Genomic DNA, 25,024 nt, shown 5'->3' on the forward strand with positions numbered 1-25,024 from the left:
AGTAATCAACAAACCAACAAAAGAATAATATATGTTATTATAAATGTTTTTTTTATTAATTTCATACAGATAGACATTATAGACTCCCAAATGTATTTACTATTTTTGACAACAAACCAAACTTAAAATTATTTTATAATAAAACAAATTTAATTGTATTAATCAATTATTTTATGTATCCTCTTCAAATGAAATTTTAAGTGATGATTTCTAGAAAAACGCTTAAAACATATTCTGCATTGAAATTTTGGGGCAACACCGCATTCATATACCAGATGTTGTCTGAGGTTATGCTTTCTATGAGGACCTTTATAAAATTTACCACATTTGTTTGGGCATTTGGCTGGATCTATTTGCGTTATCCAATTAAGTTGAGGTAACCAACTGCAAGGCGCTTCTAAAAATAACAAAATCAAAACACTGTATATTGTTAAGTATGATTTACATTTAAATATTTAATTTGTAAAATGCATAAATCATATAAATTGAAATACATTTGTATACAATTGTTTTCCACAAGACTACCAATAGTGCTAATGTAATACATATTCAATTGCTTTCACTATGTTAAAATAAATATTTTCTGTGGAACACTTGGTATAATCAGTAAGAAATCAATAAAATAACACAAGAATATATTATATTGTTAAATATTTTTATTTTTTTTTTTTCTACATTGACATCATATAAAATCCCAAAATGTATTCAAAATCTTTTTATAATATTATTATTAGATAGTTAAATTGATATTATTTATTATTAGTATTATTTATCTGTGCCTGTGTTATAAATAACTATTGGCAAATAGCTTAGTTTGACGATAATATAAATTTAAAATTGTTTGACAAATTAGTTGGTCTGCAACTTTAGTGCCTTTTGTATCAAATTCATACCTAATCAATTACTAGTAGTTCATATATGTCAAAGTCCAAACTTGACTCAAAAATTAAAAAATAAAAACACTTGATAACATTTTATAAAAACTATGAAGGAACTTATGTATCAAATTATTTTGTTAAATACATTTTTGACATAATTCTGTAAGAATAGGAGTGTTAAAAATGAAGGTTAGGTATTCTACATAAATATTTACCAGATAAAAGTACACAAACTAAGATGAATAAAATATATGTGTTATGTAAATTATATTTAACAATCTTCTTATTTTTAATATAATATTTTGAAATTTTTACAAAACGCTATACTATATTATATTATAATAATAAAACTAATATTCTAAAGCTAACTACACATTGGAATTATTTTAGATTAGCTCTGTGTACTTTATTTGTTTATAATTTTTATTTTTATACAAACATCTTCAACCATATAATTTGATTTCGGTATTATTTTCAATAATCTCATTTCATAATTAATTTGATTATGATAAGCACTTGAAAACACAATATTCAAATATTTTTTTTTATTTACTCAACTACCTATGTATTTTGAATCTTATGTAGATAATAGTAGATATTGGATCAAAAGTAATTTGAGGTGGAGGATAGATTATTTTAAATTATGAAGCTTTATAAATATTCAATACTAAGTTATAAGAGGCTGTTCCTATGATAGGTCTATGATGCCATTCCCTCACCTTACAAACTAATTCATCAAAGGATTATAATTTATCATTTTTTTCAATAGGTAATACATTAAACCTATAAATATTTATTTATCATAAATAAGTACCTACTAACATAACTTTTAAATTATAATATAATGTTCTTCATCTATATTTAGTTTCGGGAAAAAAACTTTATTTAAAAACTACAACCTTCAATCGACATATCTTTCTATTTTAACCCTTCCCAAGACGATATGGCCCACCACACTTGTAATTAACAGTAGGTACACAATAAAGATTACAATTTGTAGTTGAATTTTAAGGTAAATAACTCTTGGAGAAGGACTAGTGTTGGAGGTAAATATTTTATTTAACAACTAAAATGCATACTTAATTTAAATGAAAACAATTTTATTTGATATTGATTTTTTTTGAAAAATGTTGTCATTTTTTATCAGCTTTAATGAATGACAATGAACCAGATTATAAACGTTTTTGATAGAATACATTTTACGATGCTAAGCAACAATTTTATGTATTCTAATTAAATGATATTTTAACTGAGGGTTTCTAGCGAAACGCTTGGAACATATTTTGCATTGAAATTTTGGTATAACACCACATTCATACACCAAATGTTGTCTGAGATGATGCTTTCTATAAGGTCCTCTATACAATTTACCACATTTGTTTGGACAACTGGCTGGATCTAATTGTGTTATCCAATTAAGTTGAGTTAACCAACTGCAAGACAATTCTAAAAATAAAAATTAAAACAATTAATATTGTTAAGTTTGATAAATATAATAGAATTTATCAAATATTTAAATTGTAAAATGTGTCAATAATATATAGTATTATGCTTAATATTATGTATTCAGTGTTTTCCAAACGCCTTAACCAATTGTTAATGCTAATGCAATGCACATTAAATTACTGTCTATTTTAAAATAATTAATTAACTATCCCAAAAGTATAAGATATCTAATAAAGTTGGATTTAAAAAATAGTTTATTTATGTTAACTGAATCCTGTTCACACGAGAAGATATTTTTTCATTTTTTTGTTTCACAGCCTTGGAATACAAGTCTTAAACATAAATATGTAGTTTCAATGTTTTCAAAGGTATTGAGATTATTTGAAAATAATAATACAAATCATAAAGTAAGAGCATTCTTGAAACAAAAATAAAATATATTAACAAAACCATAGTTTTTTTATGAATACTTATTATACTATTGGTATGATTGCTTTTGTTTGAATGGAGGATTTGGGCCAACCTATAATATTTGTCAAGATGCAACATGACATGTCAGCTTTATATTATTACAATTCCAATAGGTACTTTAATTAATTTAATTATTTTAATTTTAATAATTTATCTTATTCATACAAAAATAAGGTTTACAATATTAATAAAAATGAGAATTATAAATTGATTTATGAACAGATATTGAATGGATTTTTAATGTATGCTTGCGAGCAAATTTTTTTAAGCAAATTATACATTGGAATTGTGGATTAACACCACATGCATAAATTAAATGTTTTTTTAAATTCCGTTTGCGATCCAAACCTTTATACTCATGGCCACAACCATTTGGGCAGATTGCTGGGTCGTTTTTACTAGCTTTATTTAATAACTCGTTCATATTATTCTCTGTAAATATAAAATTGTAATTATATTTTAAAAAAAATATAATGCTAATGCCCCTGGCTATCAAAGCGAATATGAAAAATAATTAAGACAAATATTTATGTTTAATAATTTACTAGCAAAATAAATGTATTAACAATATGATACCATACAATTGAATTTCAAAAACTATTAAAGTACATTGTACATACATAGCTAAACAATATATAAGGCCAAAGCTGATAGGATTGTATAATAAGGGTTTTATTCTATCACCAAAATATAACAAGAGGAGGAGTGTTTTTAAAAAAAATGTATTTATGCTGACTGTAAAAAACATGTAATAATAATAACATTTGTTTTTTTCTTATTACATTTTTCTTTTATTTATTTAGGTATAGAAGTAGTTGAATACAAATTAAGGTGTATTAGGAAAATGTCTTACAATTTAATATTAAACAAAAAAAAAAACAAATTAAGTTGTTATGCATTTTAAATAAAATGTTTTTTTGAAAATGAAACATCATTGATAATATATCATGATAAACATTGTTTGTAAACATTTCCTTTTATCTGAGCTTTTTTGGAAAACATGTATTTACTTAAGTTGATGAGTAGTCAGTATATGTTACTGCAATGTATGATTATGCTTGAATGGATTTTGGCACACAATACATTTCAATGTTGGGTACATCCCACATGAATATTTTAAATGTCTTTTTAGATTGGACTTCCGTTCTGTGCCTTTATATGAACGACCGCAGCCGTTTGGGCAGAATGCTGGGTCACTACGACTAGCCATGTTTAAAAACTCTTTCATATGACTCTCTGAAAATGTAACATTTAAATTATTTAAAATCATTACTAAGTATGGTTTAGTGCACAATACTGAAATATATCATTCCTTTAAAAGGGCCAGAGTTCTCAAACTATGAGTTTATTTTAACAATCATAATATACATCACAATGTTACAAAATTATGTTTTACACAAAAAGAAACATTATCTAAACATACCTAAATTTAAGTTTATTTTTATTTTTTTTTAAATTTAATTTTGTAGCTGCGTACCGTATTCCTGTACACTATTGTTCAAATTTTAAAGAATATAATGTTTTTCAGCAATATTTAAGGGGTTTGGGGCATGAATAGCCACATTTGTTTTGACAGAATGCTGAGTCATTTTCAATAGCCATAATTAAGAACTTGTTTTCATAGTACGATTTTCTTAAAATATAACATTTAAATTATTTTACATTATTAACTAAATATAGTTTAGTTGTACAATATTGAAATATAACAGCTCTTTAAAAGGGATAAAGTTCTCACCGTAAAAAATTTATTTTTAATAATTAAAATATAAATGGCACCAAGTTACAAAATACTGTTTTATACAACAACAAAAAAAACATTATGTTTATATTTAAAGTTACATAATTTAAAGTTTATATTTTAAATTTAATTTCTTAGCAATGTATTTATGTACCAATCAAATGTTGTAACAATTCTACTACCAACTCAATTGTAGATGTAAATACATATTAAGATATGTTTTTTAAGAAAATTTTTTGTTAGTTACTAAATTCTTCCATGTAGCTTTGAAAAATATTAAATATTAAGTTTTATAAATCTACGCCCAAACACTTATAACATAGGTATCGACAATTGAAATAAAAATTTAATTTACAGAAGTAGTTATAAAAGTAAAATAATGACAATATAATATACAAACACAAGAAAATTGTATTAAGGCCAATGATAAACATTATTATTTAAAGAACACATGGCTCTGACTAAGGAATCATTCATTAAAAAGTTGGAACTTCAAATGAAAAGGAGGAATAATTGAGTATAATATTCATATTCAGGAACATGAATAGTATATAATTGTACATCCATATGTATTTTATTAAAACACTTATGATACAAGTCAGGATGAACTGAAATCAGTGTACCTAATGCCAAGTAAAATAAAACATTCAATATTCATATATTAATTTAGTTTTAAACATGTATGTTACGTGTATATATAAAAACTATATAATATTAAGTACAATTAGAATTCAAAATTAGTTGGTGAACACATAATAAATGTATTTTTAGAGTATGTTTGCGAACAAATTTTCTTGAGCAAACTCTACATTGAAATTGTGGATTTTGGCCACATGCATATATCAAATGTTTTTTGAGATTTTTCTTGCGTTCCGTGCCATTATATGAATGACCACATCGCCATTTGGGCAGAATGCTGGGTTGTATTTACAAGCCATATTTAATAAATCATTCATAAGAATCCCTGAAAATGTAACATTTAAATTATTTTTAATTATTACTAAGTATGGTTTAGTTGTACAATACTGAAGTATATCATTTCTTTAAAAGGTCCAAAATTCTCAAGATTATGAATTTATTTTAACAATTATAATATACATCACCAAGTTACAAAGTTATGTTTCACAATAAAAAATTTAATATTATCTTTGTATTTAAAAATAAATATTTTAAGGTTATTTTTTAAATTTAACTTCATAGCAGTGCATTTATGTACTTACCATGTGTTGTAAAAATACACAATAAAAAATGTGTGTAAATACAATTTTAAATATACAATTTTTTATTGCAAATTAAAAATTAAACATTAAAAAAAGTTGTATTTTATTATCTATATACTAATTCCACCCTTTATACAAGTAAATACACTATATTATGTAATATGTATGTCATTTAAAAAGCTTTTTTTGTTATTTATGATCTATGAACTTTTTTATGTATAATAAACATAATTTTTTGTTAGTTGTTAAATGTTTACATTAATTAGTCTTGAAAACATTGAATATGAATAGTGTATTGTACATAATACATAATATATATTATTAAAATACTTATGATACAAGGAAAATTGAACTGAACTGTGTGTACTGCTAAATAAAATAAAATATTCATGTATTATTTTAGTTTGAAAAATGTTTGTTATTTACATTAAAGCTATATAATATTAAATCAAATAAGAATTAAAAATTTTTTTGTGAATAGATAATAAATGGCTTTTTAGGGTATGCTTGCGAGCAAATTTTCTCAAGCAAACTACACATTGAAATTGTGGACTTTTTCCGCATGCATATATCAAATGTTTTTTGAGATTGTGTTTGCGGTGTGTACCAATATACGAATGTCCACAACCATTTGGACAGAACACAGGATCATTCTCACTTACTTTATTTAATAATTCCATCATGGCATTCTCTGTAAATATAACATTTTAGTTGTTTTATTTGATTGGCTAACTATAAGTATACAATTATGCAGACTTTAGTTGATGTTGAGATATATAACTTCCTTAAAATGATTAAAGCTACTGATACTAAATGTTTCTTTTCTACAATATAACACAGCCATTCAGCCATTGCATGGAAACGTCTTAAAGAACAGTTTATTTATATTAATTAGAATTTTTAGTAATTATAATAAAAACCAAATATCAAAGTTTGAAGCATTTGCCAATTACTATGAACATATTTCAATATCTAATCTCAGTTGTTTTTTTTACTGAAATCCTTTATCAGATCGCGATTTTCCACATTGCGGAACTGCAGAAGGCATTGGAATTTGGAGTCAAAAATGCCGATTAAACAGAATGTATTGAAAACAAGACCGATCTGTAGATATAATTGAAATGTGCTCCAACGTGAATTTATAAACAAAAATAAAATGGATGCTTCCAAAAATGTTCTTTGTCACCTACCGCCTACATGAGTTAGACCGAAATACATCTTTGCTTTAGATATTCCACAATTATATACTTGAAAAACAATTTAAATATTTTTATTAAAATGTACCGGTGGAGTATAATTTATTTTGAAATAGAGATAAAAAAATTAAGTTGGTGTTTATCAAATCAACATTTATTTTATTTATAAAATTGAAATTGGACAACTTTAAATACAAATAATATTCATTTTTATTTTTATTTCTATTTATTTATTTTTTTTAATATTGACTTTCAAATTGTGGGTTGATGAAATACATATAATGCTATAAATGTCTTTTATGATTTTGATTGAGTTAAACATGAAATATGTCTTCTCCAACTTGGTAACTGTTTGGAGGATGGTTAAAAAATAATCAGTAGCCTTCCGAATTCAATAAATGGTTTACTATTTTCCAGTGTTTTGGTAACAAACAACTTGGGAAAATACATTAATCGAGCATGTTTTAGTTCACGGTTTTAACCCAAGGCCCGTGGGCCGCGATGTGGCCCTCATATTAATGAATTGGTATTAAATTGTATGTGGCCCGGAGTCAAATTTATAATTTGTACAAAAATTACAAATTAAAATTGATTAGAACGTTGTTTATTTGTAGATACCTTATTAAATTAATAAATCTAACGGTTATAAACTTAAATGAACTAAATTTTATGTAGTTATACGTTTTTGTATAAAATAAAATAAGGTATTTGTTCCTGTAATCCTTTGTTTGTACCATTATCAACAATGGTACAAACAAAATATCACAGGAACAAATTACATGGACGTATTATATTATCATTACATGATGGATACGATGGCCGAAGAAGATATAGTTAGAATATCCTAAAACCATAAGATAACCAATCAAGTTTTAGCATGCTTTAAATTAAAGCTTAAAAATTATTATTCATTTTTTTAAATATTTATAGTTGAATAAAAATAATGAACATAAAATCAGAAACTATATTTATTTTATAATAAATTCATTTTTGATTATTTAAATATACATATTTGATGAATTTTTAGCATATGATACTTCAATGATTCGTTGTTTCTAAACTTTGTTTGGCAAACTGTACATTTAAATTGTGGATTAACGCCACACTTATAATTCAAATGATGTTTGAGATTGCTTTTGCGGTTTTTACCAATATATGATCTTCCACAACCATTTGGGCAAAATATTCGATATTTTTCAACAGTTTCATCCATGTATTTAACTGAAAATATAATATTTAAATTATTTAATATCATTGAATAAATAATTAATATAGACTGCTCTAATACTAAAATATATTTTTAACGGGGGTTTTATGTATTTACGTGGGGATCATTTGGATTGATCACTCTTTGAACTAAATTTGTATATTTAAATAATGTAAGTACTGTTATAATATTTAACATTAAAATATTTCATTCTTATTTCTAGTAAGTCATAACTGTAAATAAAATTTCATTTTTCCTTTTGGAAATACCTAAAAATTTGTTACTATTATTGTACCTGTTGCCATTATATAACCTACTTTTAATGCAGGTGGTATTTAAATATAATTTAAATATTAAATTTAAATTCCGAGTATAAAGCTTATTTTACAAAACTATATTTTTTAAAGTATAATTTTTTTATGAACACTGGATATATGATACTGTAACGATTGCTTAGATCTTAATTGTTTTCCGCAAAATGTACAGCAAAATTGTGGATTAACACCACACATATAAACCAAATGCTGTTTGAGATTGTATTTGCTGTTTTTCCCAATATATGATCGGCCACAACCATTTGGACAAAACATTTGATATTTTTCCAAAGATTGATTCGAGTACTTAACTGAAAATATAATATTTAAATTATTTTATATCATTGACTTTTGACAATAAGTATATAGTTAATTTGGAATGCCTTAGTGCTGTTGATTGGTACTAAATTTTGTTTTTAACAAGCTTTTTGCATATTTGAGTGAAGATTATTAGGATTGATCAGTCTTTGGATTAAAACTGTAAATGTAGGCTTACATTTCAATTGCTACTATATTATAATACTGAAAGTAATATATTGCATCCTTAATCCTTGTAGCCTTTAAATAAAATTAATTTTATTCTTTACAATAAGCTTAAATATGCCACTTTTGTAGCAGTCTGCATGTCTTAAACATAGAAATAATTAGTATTTTAATAAAATATAATAATAAATTATAATTACAATTACAAAGTTTATATCACAAAAATAATATTTTTTAAAGTATATTTTCTTGATGAATAGTAGTTAAATGATACTGTAACGATTGCTTATGCCTGAATTGTCTTTGGCAATATGTACAATGAAATTGTGGATTTTTTCCGCATGCATAAACCAAATGCTTTTTGAGACTGTGTTTGCGGTGCATGCCCACATATGAATGACCACAACCATTTGGACAGAATACAGGATCATTTTCACTTACTTTATTTAATAATTCCATCATGGTATTTTCTGCAAACATAGATTTTTTTTTAATTCGTTAGCCAAGTATAAAATATAATATATACAATTATACTATATACAATGTACACAGTAGTTTATGTTGAGTTACATAACTTCTTTAGAATGGCTAAGCAGCTGGTACTAATGTTTCTTTTCTACAATACAACACAGCTTAACAGTCATTTAAAGAATATAATGTTTTAAAAAAAACTTGATTTATCTTATATAGTTAATAACTTATTATAATAAAAACCACATATGATGATATGAAATTGTTGAACCTTTGAAGTAGGTCGGCCAATTACCATGAACATTTTCGGTAATATCTTTACTATCTTTCTTTAAAACCTGACTTAGAACATATTTTTTCAATGTCAAATTCCAGAGTGGTCCGGTTTCTAATATCTTACATTCAATCGTGTTTTTAAACATAGCGAAAGAAATTGAAATACAATCAGCAGAATTTGTATTAAAATACATGGATGAAGTTATGTATAATGTATTTTGAAAACAGTGGTGTACTTAGGGGGAAGCCCTATTAGCCGTACTATGGTATAAATCTTATATGATAAGAGGCAAAGTACAAACCATTATATTTCTGAAAACAGTTTTGAAAAAACATTTTGTGTATTATCAATTATTTGTAGAGGTTATTACGTTTACAGGATATAGTAATAACGACCTAGTATAAGGTAACCAATATCAAATTCTGATGTGCTTTGTTCAGCCTACCCCCACATTTTTATTCCTGGGTACGCCACTGTTTTGAAACAAATAAAACAAATCAGTATTGTTTATACTGTTATCCGCTCCACTCTTAATATCCCAACTCTGGCCTTATGCCGTAATCACGCTGACCTAATGTTCATCACATCACTACTCAATGGTACCATCGACTTTCCCGACTTACTAGCCACTGTTTCATTTTGTGTTCCTTCCTACTTTACGAGAAACCGTTCTCTTTTCTCAATCCCTACCCATCTCATCTTGTATGGTCATAATCAGCCTCTCCACAGAATGTTACACCTATTAAACCAACCTTAGCTCTACCACTTTACTTTTTTCAGATTACTTATCTTCGGTATCTGTTATCTCATATATCAAATATATTAAAATCTCGTCTACTTATATAATTTATCTACTTTACTGGCTTTTTTACTAAATGCTCTTCAGGGCGTATAATCATCAAATAAAATAAAATAAAATAAATCAAAATGAACTTTATTTATAAAATCAAAATAGTTCTACATATTTAAATACAAATAATATTAATTTAAGGTGTTGCCTTTAAACCTACGTTAAATTAAAACTTCTGGATGATTAGTCATCATATGATAATCTAATGATCTTTTATTTCTAATTGTTTTTTTGCAATATTTACATTCTAGTTTTGGATTAACAAAACATGAATAATTTAAATGTCTTTTTAGATTTTTTTTTCGATATTTTCCATTAAACAAAGTACCACAGTTGTATGGACACAATATTGGGTCATTTTCACTATCTTTACATAATAATTCCATTATGGTATCGTCTGTAAATATAACATTTAAATTGTATTATTTTATTGACCAAATATAATTTATATGAAAAAACCAAAGCGTATTATGATTAATGTTGATTTTGGTTATTATACATTCCATATAGCAAGCTAAAAATAATTACACAACATAATATAATACATGAACATTAAAAATTTGACTCAACTAACAAATATTGAATTTAATAAGTTTCCAACAACATATTTAACATCCAATATAAGGTAGGAACAAATATAGTAAGTTTAACACGAAGATAGTCATTTCAGCATAGTAGTTGTGCGGATGCAAGATAAAAATAAATCTGAAGTTTTCCGATTTCACTTAATGAATTACTATGATTTTTTTAGTGTTATAGCAGAGACGTATTCAGACATTTGGGGTCCGGGATGATAATACATTTGTTTGAAAATTATAAATCAGGTTCGTTTTTTCTTAACCGTTCAGCTTTGTCTTTAACTTGAATAATATTTAAATTGGGATATATTAAATAATTTAAACTAATTTATATAGCTATTCATTAACAGAAGATTATAGCCTTGCACAATAATGCCATCCCTAAAAACTAATAGCAGGGCAATCAGGCCTCTAGCTTCAACCCCCCTAAATATGTCTCTCGCTATGGAAACTAATGAGTTGGAAAATGAGAGCGTTAGTTTAAAGTTTTATACAATGGCTGTGGTCAAGGAAAATTAAAATATCCCTAAAATGAGCTATAACCAAAAACATGAAAATCGTTACTATTGTTAGATATATAATACTTATCCATTTTTTAATAATATAACATAGTTTAGTAACAAATGTCATGTGTATTATGTTCTTAATATAGGTTAACTGATAAGTCATATTGATAAATGATGATGTACATTCATGGGAATAAACTGTAAGGACGGTCAACGGGGATATAGTTACATAGAATTCGCTGACTTTGAATACAACTTATCTAAAAATTAAGTTTTACCATTCTTCAAATTAAAACTAAGTTATTATTATTATTGTACAATTCTTTATTTTGATTTTTTACATTACTTTTTTTTATTTTTAAAATATGCATGCTTGATGAACTGTTATCATATGATACTTCAATGATTGATTTTTTCTGAATTTTTTTTGGCAAACTGTACATTGAAATTGTGGATTAATGCCACACGCATAATTCAAATGATGTTTGAGATTGTTTTTGCGGTTTGTACCTTTATATGATCGGCCACAACCATTTGGACAAAACATTGGATCATTTTCAAAAGTCTTATTCATGTAATTAACTGAAAATAGAACATACAATTTCTTAATATCGTCAACAAAATAAAGTTATTTTATAAATTTCAATGATCTAAATTTGGTTTCTAACGTGCTTTCTTCGTGTATTTTCGAGAAGATGATTCAATATCTATAATTATTATATTATTAAAATTAAAACACTTAATTTTCATAGGTATTAAATAAATGCATTCTCTATTTTGAGACGTATTAAGTATTCTCTAAACATATATGTAGATAACCTAGTAATAATAGTAAAATAAAACCAAATACATAATTTATTTTACAAAAATGTATTCATTAATGTATACATAAACATTGGCTAATTGATTATGCAGCTAACACTAGACTTAAATTTTTTCTGTAAAAATGTAAAAAAAAATTGTGGTCACGCGCACTGTTATTACGATTTTGTACCATCACACAATCAGCTAATAATCATTCGGAAAAAATAATGAATATTTTCCAAAATCCTGATTCATTAACTAATTGATAATAATATAATATTTCAGAGTTCCATAATTTTTAAATGTACTATCTCCCGACATACCTAGTTTCACCCTAAATGTTATCGAAAACAAAAAGTCTAGTACTAGTTTGGACAGGACTAAAAAAATATTACAGTGGACCAGTCTAACTGGTTTTAAAGATTCTTTTGAATATTATTAAAATTGATCTCTCTTTGAACTAAATTTATATATTTTGGTTTAAAATTAAATTAATACATTCTATCCATTGAATAAATTTCCATTCTTTCTTTTTGAAAATTCCAAATATTCTATTTATAAATCTGACGACATTACCCAAACATAACTACAAAAGTATTATATACCTCGTTAGTAATTTCAATACAATCTAAATTACAAATACTTATAAAAAAATCATTTTTTCAGTAATATTCTTGATGAACATTGACTAAATGAAACTGTAATGACCGCTTATGCCAGAATTGTTTTTCGCAAAATTTACAATAAAACCGGGGTTTAGTTATACCACAATCATGCTTCAAATGATATTTGAGATTGTTTATACGGTTTCCTCCTGTGTACGATCGACCACAACCACTTGGACAAGACAATGAATTTTCTCCAAAAGACTGAATCATGTAACTAACTAAAAATAAAATATTTAAATTATGTTAAATCTTGAACAAAATATAGTTAATATAGACTACTAGAATGAGTTACTTATTTTGATTGATATCTCTTACAATATAACTTAAAACTTGAGCAGGGCAATATACATTTTTATACTCGGGTTTTTGTTTTTGTTTTTTTAAAATTAAGTTTATAACATAAAAATGTATTAATATATTTCATACTAATAGCCTTTAAATTTGGTTGCATTCATTGTTTTTTAAAAACTAAAATAAGCCACTTTAGTAGCCGTCGGTATTTCCTGAACATAGATATGGACATATGGTATATAAAGTATTTTAATACAATTGAAATAATATATTTAAATTCCAAACACAAAGTTTATTTTACAAAAATGTACTATTCAAAATATTTTTTCTTGATGAACATTGACTAAATGATTCTGTAACGATCGCTTATGCTTGAATTGTTTTCTACAAAATGTACAATTAAATTGTGGATTAATGCCACATGCATACTTCAAATGACGTTTGAGATTATGTTTGCGGTTTCTACCTTTGTACGATCGGCCACAAACATTTGGACAAGGCAATCCAAAAGCCTGATTCACGTAATTCACTGAAAGTATAGTATTTAAATTATTTTAAATCATTGACAAAATACCTATAATTAATTTAGACATCCACAATACTGATAATTCTTTTGATATTAACATGCTTTTAGCATATTTTTTTGAGGATTATTTGGCTGTTTATAGGCATAAGATAATTTTGATTTCTATTAGTTTTTTTAATTATTGTCAATAAAAAATTTTCACTGGGCAATATTTATAACTAAGGATTGAACAATTAAAATTATGATGCTGATAAAAAGTTCATAATATGATAATCAAAAAATATATAAACACAGTTAATTTTATAGACATTGTAAGTTCAAATTAGGTTGAAATTAGATATTTAAACAAAGAAAAACAATTTTGGTTATTTTGTTGTAATTTAAAAATGTTAATTACTTGAAACTTTTAAAATATTTTATACACAATGACATTTTCAAATGTGATTTTTTCGGAAAAATTAATTTAACTTACTGTAGTAGGTACTAATGTTTAATAGCACAGTAAATTACTTTAATCACAATACCTAATATCATAAAATATACTTAGTAATATTAAAGGCTGACAGGCTGTCTGCACAGAATCGTTTTTTCGTATATAATGTGATTACATATTATCATATTATCACTGAATTCAAATTTAACACATTCATTACAGTTACTTCTCTAGACACCTAATGAACAGCAGAGCATTACCCACTTTAAAATTGTTTTATATCATCGACAAAAAATATTTAATTTAGACTGCTATGCTACTAAATTTTGTTTCCAACTTGCATATTGTGCAGTTTATTAGGATTAATCACATTGAACTAAATGTTTATACTTGGGTTTTTGTTTCAATAACTATTATAACATTAATATACTTTATCCTTATAACCTTCAAATAAAATTCCATTATTTCTTTTTGAAAAACCTAAATACGCCTCTATTGTAGATGTCAGTATAACCTAAACATAGGTAGGCATAGTTAGTATATTAGTACAATTGATATAATAAATTACAATTACAAAGTTTATTTTACAAAAAAATATGTTCTAAAGTATAATTTGTTGATGAACACTGGACATGTGACACTGTAACGATTGCTTGGATCTTAAATATTTTCCGCAAAATGTACAACAAAATTGTGGATTAATACCACACGTGTACTTCAAATGCTTATTGAGATTGTATTTGCTGTTTTTCCCGATATATGATCGGCCACAGCCATTTGGACAAAACATTCGATATTTTTCCAAAGATTGATTCAAGTACTTAACTGAAAATATAATATTTAAATTAATTTATATGAATGACAAAATATAGTTAATTACATTGCCATAGCTGATCCTAAATTTGGTTTTAACTTGCTATTTGCCTATTTATATGAGGGTTATTTAAGGATTGATCCTCTTTGAATTACATTTTTATAATTGGATTTTCGTTTCAAAAACTAAGATAAGATAATATTTAAATTATTATATTTCATTATTATATCCTATAAATAAAATTGTATTCCTTCTTTTGCAAAACTTATGCCACTTGAGTTGCCTAGGTATTATACCTAGTTAGTATTGTAATACAATAAAATTGAAATAATAAATTAAAACTCCAAATGCAACATTTATTTTACAAAATCTTATTTTTCAAAGTATATAATTTTGATGAGCAGTGGCTAAATAATATAACAATCGCTTATGCCAAAAATTGTTTTCCACAAAATTTACATTGAAATTTGCCACATGCATAATTTATATGATATTTGAAATTGTTTTTGCTTTTTATACCTTTGTTTTGTTGAGGGGTACTAGATTTTGTTTTTAACGCCATCAAAAAAACATTTGGGTACTATTTTAATATGATTTATACAATATATTTAAATTCAAAACAAAAATTTTATTCTCAAGAAATGTTTTTACTTAATTATGACATTATATATTTTGCTTATAAATTCGGATGTATGTAATGAATGTAAGCTAAATGAACCTTTAATATTTGATTTGACCTAAATTTTTTTTGGCAAAATGTACATTCAAATTGTGCATGCACTCCACAAGAAAACATCATATGACGTTTGAGATTGTGTTTGCGGTATTTTCCTTTATAAGAACGACCACAACAATTTGGACAAAACATTGGATCACAGTCAGGGACGCTTTCCAGTAATTGCGTTATGGTATCTTGATCTGAAATATAAATTGAAATCAATCATTTTAGTAGGTAATAAACTGAGATACAGATTAGTTAGTTTTTAAAGCTGTACAAAATGTACGCATTATTATTTGCATTTACTAATATTTTTACACTGTACTGCTTTAATTTAAAATGATTCAATATTTTTTTTTTGTGATCAAATTTACAGATAACAATAAATTAAAGCAAATACATTTAATTATAATTATTACGTAACTCATAATATTATATATACAAGTATGTTATTAATGATATATAATTGCATATTTCATACATTGAACTGTGTAAAAAATAAATAAACCAAAGATGATAATTTAACAATATATGTGTACATAATATATTACATTATATTTTTTAAATATATTAACAGCATTTATTATTTTAAATGTACATAATTTGATATAATTTACAAGTTTCTGCAATATTGTTTATATTATTCCAATTAAATAAATACATTTCACAATTATCTTACTTCAATATCAGTGCACATACAATTTACGCTATAGATATAAACAAATTAACATTTTATTATAATACTAGAAATATGAAAAAGTATTACATAATGTCCTAATATATATACAAAATACACGTTGAGTTCTCAACATACATAATATTATAATATTGTAATATATAATAGGTACATGTTAAACTTAAATTGTATTTAAAACTCTTTATGAGGACACCCGCTCACACCCACAAGAGTAGTTGTCTCGTACAAATTTGTGTTCAGCAGTTCCAATTTTGCTTAGTAATTTCTAATTATAAATTTAATTGATCTGTTATTAAATATTATCTGTGCTTAACTGTGAGATTCTACGATATTTTAGTTTTTGAGCGAGTGTTGAAGATTTTTAATTTGTAATATTTAACATACTCATAACTTGACCAAAAATTAAAATATCGTAAACAAGTCAAATATTTGCCACCAGACTGCTGTAAATATGTCCATACAGATGTGGCACATTCATTGATGTAGACTACATAGAGTAGGGCGATAGAAAATGTTGCCACACGGCACCCAGAAAACAAATTTGTGGCGTCATACAAATGCTGCATTGTGTGTACCCACCTTACAGTAAAACGAGTGTTTAAAAAATTAAAAAAATTGTAAAATTTATATCGGTAAATCACATGCTTCACTTCAATAAAAAAAATCTATGATGAATAATTGACTCATATTCGATAACATAACATTTAATATTTAACTTTTATTCTATAGCGGAATTAATAAATCTATATTTTAATGGACATTATGTGAATTTACTCGGTGGACTGTTAAAGTTTCTTTTCTTGTATACTTTTTTAAACAAATATCACAACTGTATTTGAATAAAGATGTCACTTCACATTCGAATGACAAGTGCCTTTTTAGATTACCCTTGCGATTTTTTCCACTATACGACCGGCCGCAAGCATATGGACAAAAAACAGGATCTTCCAAGGTTAATCTTTCAAACATGGTAACTACAACAGTGTAAAATATAAAACAAATTAATATTTAATTTATAAATGATAATAACAAAAAATAGGTAATATATTGCTTACCAATAATATTAATAAATTAATTTCAGTGATATGTACTCATGCAAATTACAAAAAAAGCACTTAATTACAATTTATTACATCACAGGTCATCGGGGTTTATAAAACAAACAAACATGTTAAATTTTAATGTGATAATTTACTCGTTTCAAAAAACATTTTAGTGAGGATTTAATTTAAATTAAATTAAAATTATATATAATATATAAGCTGTATGTTATATTAATACTTTAATATGTTTAATCAAAATCTAATTTATTTATCTTTGAATATTATGGTATATAATATGTACAAAAAACGTAAGAACAATTTACAAATTGTACATAATGTGGCCGGTAGGCATTAATGAATGGTTATAATGTCTTCTGCTTAAAAAAATTAGTTGATTAAAAATAATTAAATAAATATCACAGACTTATACATGAGAAAACATATATAATTTATTATACTGCTGAAATAAAATACGCCCACTATAAGTAGAATACTGCAGTTTAGGTTTATATGTTTATTAATTCATAATTAGTGGTCAACCAATAAATTTTATACTCCGGCCCACGATAGAGTATCCTCGTTTTACACTTGTAGACTGTAGGCATTCCCCACTTTGTGCCATTTAGTGTATGTCAAATATGTGGCAATGTGAGGAATAGGACGAGTTATCGTCGGACGATGGGATACTCTTTTGTGGGCCGGAGTATATATCAACTAATTTACATTATTTATTTATGTAACTAGTATCTTGTACACAACTTGCATTTTCTAATACCTAGAAAAATAATGAATTTGTGAAACAGCATGTATGTACAACTATATCATATAAATTATGTTTTGTATAATATGATATTTCAAATTAATCAGTAAATTTCCATTGCCTATTTAAATTAAAACTATTGTAAAATACAAATTTTATTGCTAACAAAATAACAATATTCATTATTCATTAAAACTAAAAATAACTTTGATTTATAAATACGCAACTTATAATAATATTTTTTTATTAAAAATCAAGTGTATTTTTTTTTTAAATATCTTTTCAGGCAATAAAAATATTTTATATACAATTAAAATAAATTAAAACAAAATAATATTAATAACAATGAAAATTCCCCACTTTATATCTTTATCTTTTGCACTGTAAAATATTGTGGTGCAGCTAGATTTTAGATACAGTTGATACATACCACTTCAAGAATGGATACTAAAACGTCAATGAAAGCTTGCATGGATGCTACCAAAAATATTGTCAGTTAAATCAACTAATCCACGAACTTCAACAGTTTTACAATCACATATGTTCTCACTTAATATTTTTTATTGTTCTATGAACAATTACTAAATGTCGTTTTAAGTTTTCGTTTCTGGTAAATCTCCTTAAACAAATTCTGCACGAAAACATGGGTGCCACTCCACACTCAAGTTTCAAATGTTTTCTTAGATTACATTTTCGCTGTGGACCCCTATAGAGACGACCACAATAATTCGGACATGGAACTGGGTCGGATTCCAATATCTTTTGAACATTTGTCAACACACCTGTAAACATAATCAAAATGGATATTAACTCATATGTGACCAATGTCAGTATTGCCTTTAATAAATATTTTGAACAAAACATTTTGGAAGCGAAATCATTTAAGCTATGTATATATATATAAAATAAACCTGTTAACTACCACGAAAGCGGCATGTCATCTATCGCAAAACTTATTATTTCTAATAGAATATATTATAATATTAAAACAATATACTGCAAAAAGAATGACAATATAAAAAATCTTAAAACTACGATTGTAGTCCTTCTATACTCTGTACAGCGAGAGAGCATGCCGATTCTGTGCATCCCTCCGCGTCACCATGCTATTGAAACCGGTTCTTCAATGGCTGGGTGTTGCGTGGGGAACCAGTTTTTATCGGTGCGCGGCGCGGTGTCTCGCTGAATAGAGTATAGGCATGAAAAGTGTTCAAACAAATTTTTTATAAAAACATTTGTAAATATTTATTTAACGTACATGTGCTTAATAATACATGTATTATTACTATTATTAGAACAATTTTACTAATCATTTTCATGTTTCCCGTTTATATAAGAATAGTCATCGTTATTATATTTGAACTAAAAAATTTAGGTTTAACAAAAACTAATATTTATAATTTATTTATACATACCACACATGAATTCTGAATTCTGCTACCTATAGGCTATATGGCAAAGTTGGATAAAAACAATTTAAAGTTCTCTTGCATACTCGACTACAATTAAATTAATAGATCAATCGGGTTTTACTTTTAGAAACTTGATATTTGAAAGTTCATTTTTTTAATAATTATTACATATTATTTTATAATGGTCATAAAAATTATGAAAATCTGGTTACCAATGGAAATATGCATACCTAATTTTGATAGTTAATTCAAAATATTAAATAATAACATTAAAAATTACTAAAATAGTATTGTTAGAAAGTCAGAAACTATAAGTATTTTTTTTTATTCACCACACAAAAAAAGTGTTTTTAAGTATAACAAATTTCAATTTAAAAACAATACATAGGTATATTATTTTACAGTATATCCCAAAAGTATCAAGTATCATGTCAACCCTTAGTATCTCCATGGCAAATCAATGTATTAAAATGCAGTTTTTTTTTACAATAATAAGAATGGCAATTCCAATTGAATGTTCAAAAATATTTTTATACAATTAAGTTTTTTAAATTTTCAAGACTGCCATTTTTTCTTATTTTTTTAAGCAGTTAAAAAAAAAAAGATATTCCAATTGGGTTCCAATTCGGTGAAAAAATCTATCATGTTAAAGCAAATTAAACTTAATAAGTATAAGTCTTTCAAAGAATAATAGTTATGTTAGCAAGATACAAATCACAATATTTTTTTTACGTTCTAAAAGATATAATCAAAAAAATTACTATCTTAAAAATTAAAATAACTTAATTGTATATAAAATATTGAAAAGAAAAATTAAATCTTATGACATTCAATTAGAATTTCCATACTTATTACTGTAAGAAAACTGCATTTAAATATATTAATTTTCCAGAGAGAGAATTAGAGTTATACGGGACTTTTTGACAAACTGTATAGTATTAAAAATAGAAAATTATATTATTTAGGTAAAATGGAAGTTATTGATTTAATTTTATTCGACTGTATTTTTTTTTTTTTTTATCAGTGTATTAAAATAAACATGTATATAATACAATACAAATATTATTGACACTAATTGTATTAAATGATTATACTGATATAAAATTAATGACTAATTAAATTTGATCAAGTGAATAAATATCCTGAAATATCCATATTTTATTAGTCTATAAAACAAAAAATACATAAAAATTGACGAGCAATATTTTTTTTTTTACTACCATTTAATTAAGACGGTTCACTTTTCATTGTGATTGTGCAGATTAGAAGGGCATACTTTGTGCACTTTTTCCATGTGTATTTTAAATTGGTATCTTCGGAAAAACCGTTTCATACATAAGGTACAAGGGAATCTTGGTTGTACTCCACACTCAAATATGTGTCGACGGAGATTTATTTTTCGATGCTGACCTTTGTAAAACCTTCCACAATTCATTGGACAATACGCCGGATCATATTTTGCAGCATCTTCTACATTGCGTAGTAGTATATTTTGATCTGAAAACATGCATTGTGACAATTGGTACAGCAGCTACAGCTTAATCTTAATTAATAGGTACCAATAAAAGGTCATATTATGTAGGTAATTTTTTTTAAGCAAAGCAAATATTTATATGTTTATGTAAATGACATGTGATAGGTGATTAAACAAGTTTTAATTAATAAGTAGGTACTTAAGGATAAGAATGGAATTTTATACTATAAATGTTATATATTCGTCAAGGAATTTTTCAGAAAATTAAATACTTTAATACAACCCCATGAATTCCAGATACACAGTTTTACATAAATTATAGGTATCAGTTTGTGTCATATGTGCAACAATGTCATAAAAATATCAAACACTCAATAATATGTTCAATGGTAATTGTAACTACAGTTTTTACCAAATCTCCTGTTACCTACTAGAGATGCTCTGAGTAGAAAATCTGGTACTAAGCCGGGTACCAAGTACTGGACGAGTAAAATTGTTTATACTAACCAGGTATCGAGTATTGGCCGAGTAAAAATTTTAACATTACTTATACTAGTATTAAAGTATTAACTAACAATTACTGATTAAGAAATTATTAATAATATAATTTAAGTCTTTAAACAGTAAATACGAGATTTATTTTTGTAATTCATAGAAAAAAATCATGATTTGTTTATAATCAACTGGCTATATTGTAAATCAGTTCAGTTATTCCAATATGTACCAAAATAAATTATAATTCATAACCCTAGAATTTAAGATTTTTCCGTTATATTAAATATAGGTATGCATATATTTATAAATAGATTATCAGCGTTTGCCATTGGATATGAGTCGAGTAAAAATGTAGTATTTCGCTGGATACCAAGTAAGGACCGGGTAAAAATATAGGTATTACGCCGGGTTACCAAGTAAGAGCCGAGTTTTAAATATGATATCGAGTACCCGGCCATCGAATAATTGCCGGGTACCCAGAACATCTCTATAACCTACCTATGATAGTGTAAAATATGTATAGATTCAAATGATTTAATGAATTTACTAATTGTTGCCAGGAGCCAATGAGTGAACATAAACAAAATAATAATATATGTTATACGTAGTCATATGAAAAAAACTGAAAAACATACTATTAATTATGTGGCATTATATAAAAAAAGTATGAAAGACATATTGTATACATTTATAGTTATAAATTTTATTTTATTCACATATATTCATTAATAATTCTGAATTTGATAAAAAGACATCTTTTATCAATAAGTATTAAAAAGTTTACATAGTTGAACATTATGATAATTTGAAAATAATACATGCATAACATTATAATTTATAATATATATGTTTATACTTGTATTGTATATTTATTTTTGGTAACTAATATAAACAAAACTCAAATGAGTAACTACCAAATCTCTTATCTGAAGAAACAATATGGTAACTATAACGAAATCAAAAATTCTAAAATTATTCAACATCAAAATAATAATTTTATACCATATACTGTTACTTGAATTGAGCTAAAATTCTAAACTATTATCAGTACCTATAGTTGTTAACTGGAATTCAATTTGTATTCCTATCAAAATACTAGAATAATAATATACAGCTTAAATTAACAAACAGTGTTAATTTACACTTTTTGCCATTTAATTTAAATATATATTTGAAATTAAAAAAAAAAAAAAACAAAACAGTAATTTAAACAGTAAATCAATACTAATTTAAAATTAATTGGTAAACATATTATATATATATATATTATATACGAATTGTATATATGGCACTAAATTAAAAGTTAACATTCTTTATTGTGTGATTAAAGTCAATATATATAATGGTCAAAAACTATTATGACATAGTATTGTGATTAGTTCCTAAAATTATTTTATGAACAACTAGCATATGCATTTTCAAATTTGCTTTCAACGAGAAGCTTTTTGGGCAGGCTAGGCATTTGAATTGTGGTGCTACTCCACACTCATATTTCAAGTGCTTCTGCAAGTTGTATTTACGCCACATACCCTTGTAACACCGTCCGCAGTTTTTCGGGCAATACACAGGATTTTCATTAGCGTACACATCATTCTTTTTTAACATATAGTCTGAAAGTAAAAGTAAGTACACCACAATAAAATAAAATGTTCAAATACAGTCAACGAATATAACAACCCAAAATAATATAATTCAAGCTGGTTTAGATATTGTTAATTTTTTCAATCATACATAAAAAAAATGGCAAAATCTCACTTTTAGTTACGTAATTATTTGTTGTGCAGCTAAAACTGAGGCCACATCAATAAAAATAATTGTTTAATTTTTATTTTGGTTTAAATAATGCAACAGCCAACAAAGATTTCATTATAATAATTTTAAAAAAGATTTAATATTTACGCCAAATATGTTTATAATATAATCATAACCATATGTATAATAGTTATATATATATAACTATTATCCGTATGATTATTACAATATTTATTTTAATAATCAATATCAAAACAAGTATTTCATTAGTGTTCGGTTTTAAGCATATGTTTTATATGAACATTTGATAAAACAAACCTACTGGGTATCAAACATTCCAGTAATACTAATCAGTATTTCCAGTAAAAGGATGACAATAAAAAATAACTGTTATTATAAAAAGTTTGTACCAATGTTCAATATTTATATTTTTAATCATGGTGTATACATCATATTATTATACATGTTGTAAATCTTATACCAGTATAAAGTTATAAAAAATAAGATGATATAACAAATTCGTTTAGAGTTTTAATAATTGGGTGATTAAAAGTAATATGCTTGAATAATAACATGTTGAACATCTGGAATATTATTTTTGGTCACTAAGAATATTAATATACATAGTTAACATAATAATAGTAAAAACTAAACATACAATACATCAATATTCTTTAAATTTTAAGAACTATAAATAATTTTGTGAACAGTTCCCAAATGATATTTCAAATTGCGTACATTATTGAATTTTTTCATACACATTAGGCAAGTAACAGGTTTTCCACATTCTCTCAACAGGTGTAATTTAAGATTACCTTTTCGATTTTGTCCTCCAAATTTTCGACCACAATTTTTTGGACAAATTGAAGGGTTGTTTTTTACAATTTCATCCAATTTGGTAAGCCAAAACATAGTATCTGTAAAGATAGATAAAAAAATTAGTTTGGTTTTTTCACAGTTTATTATTATTTATTTAAGTCTACACACTAAACTTAGAATACATTATCAATTACTTTCACAAGTTCATTATTTGATGATTTGTTCATGTATGGGGTTTTCTCATTTTCCGATAAGGTTATCGGTAATAATTATTAATTATTAATTGTGACGATAAGCATTTTTTATATATTTTAAAGTGTTTACTTATAAAGTTATATTTGTTTAAGTGATATTTCCACCAAAAAAGTATTCACTAGGCCATAACTATGTACTTACTGTACAAATTATTAATTATATTATACAATTAGGTTGTAACTAAACTACACCTACTGTTAGTCTTAGCAAGCACATAGTTATACAACTAATAATAACAATATCAACAATAATTACAAACAGAATACTACTAGTATTTATGTTACAGTGATTATTGGGGTAAACATTTTAAAAGCATAGAAAAAACAAGTTTTGATTTTAATCTTAGATAAATAGTAACATACATTAAAAATACAAAAATTATTATTTAACTAACAGTAACAGTAATCAGTGGCGTAGCCCAGGGGGGG

At 25.4% G+C, this 25,024-nt stretch overlaps 3 protein-coding genes and 1 long non-coding RNA gene across 4 annotated transcripts in view; all 4 read right to left on the bottom strand.

Moving 5' to 3' along the window:
• Positions 1 to 1,957: 1,957 nt before the first annotated feature.
• On the bottom strand, positions 1,958 to 7,095 carry LOC107884544 (longitudinals lacking protein, isoforms A/B/D/L-like). Its single transcript, XM_016806920.2, has 2 exons — positions 3,144 to 7,095; positions 1,958 to 2,324 (listed from the first exon to the last, which is right to left on the bottom strand). The coding sequence occupies exons 1-2, from the start codon at positions 3,217 to 3,219 to the stop codon at positions 2,086 to 2,088; spliced, it is 315 nt and encodes a 104-aa protein (XP_016662409.1). The 5' UTR covers positions 3,220 to 7,095; the 3' UTR covers positions 1,958 to 2,085.
• Positions 3,832 to 9,412, bottom strand: LOC115034172 (oocyte zinc finger protein XlCOF6-like). Its single transcript, XM_029490030.1, has 5 exons — positions 9,271 to 9,412; positions 8,641 to 8,781; positions 8,099 to 8,170; positions 6,361 to 6,444; positions 3,832 to 4,031 (listed from the first exon to the last, which is right to left on the bottom strand). The coding sequence occupies exons 1-5, from the start codon at positions 9,410 to 9,412 to the stop codon at positions 3,832 to 3,834; spliced, it is 639 nt and encodes a 212-aa protein (XP_029345890.1).
• Positions 9,413 to 14,914: 5,502 nt separating this feature from the next.
• Positions 14,915 to 16,250, bottom strand: LOC107884543. The gene is made up of 2 exons (XR_001679997.2): positions 15,890 to 16,250; positions 14,915 to 15,182 (listed from the first exon to the last, which is right to left on the bottom strand). It is a non-coding gene; the product is annotated as an uncharacterized LOC107884543 (long non-coding RNA).
• Positions 16,251 to 23,006: 6,756 nt separating this feature from the next.
• The window catches only part of LOC115034047 (myc-associated zinc finger protein-like), a 4,053-nt gene continuing 2,035 nt past the window's right edge, over positions 23,007 to 25,024 (bottom strand). Inside the window, exons 3-4 of the mRNA XM_029489264.1 lie at positions 24,338 to 24,439; positions 23,007 to 23,380 (exon numbers count right to left, since the gene is read on the bottom strand). Of these exons, the coding sequence (XP_029345124.1) occupies positions 23,127 to 23,380; positions 24,338 to 24,439 (356 nt within the window). The 3' untranslated portion in view covers positions 23,007 to 23,126. The remainder of the gene's footprint in view (positions 23,381 to 24,337; positions 24,440 to 25,024) is intronic.

This window comes from Acyrthosiphon pisum, chromosome A2 (genome assembly GCF_005508785.2).
Source record: "Acyrthosiphon pisum isolate AL4f chromosome A2, pea_aphid_22Mar2018_4r6ur, whole genome shotgun sequence".
Taxonomy (NCBI): domain Eukaryota; kingdom Metazoa; phylum Arthropoda; class Insecta; order Hemiptera; family Aphididae; genus Acyrthosiphon; species Acyrthosiphon pisum.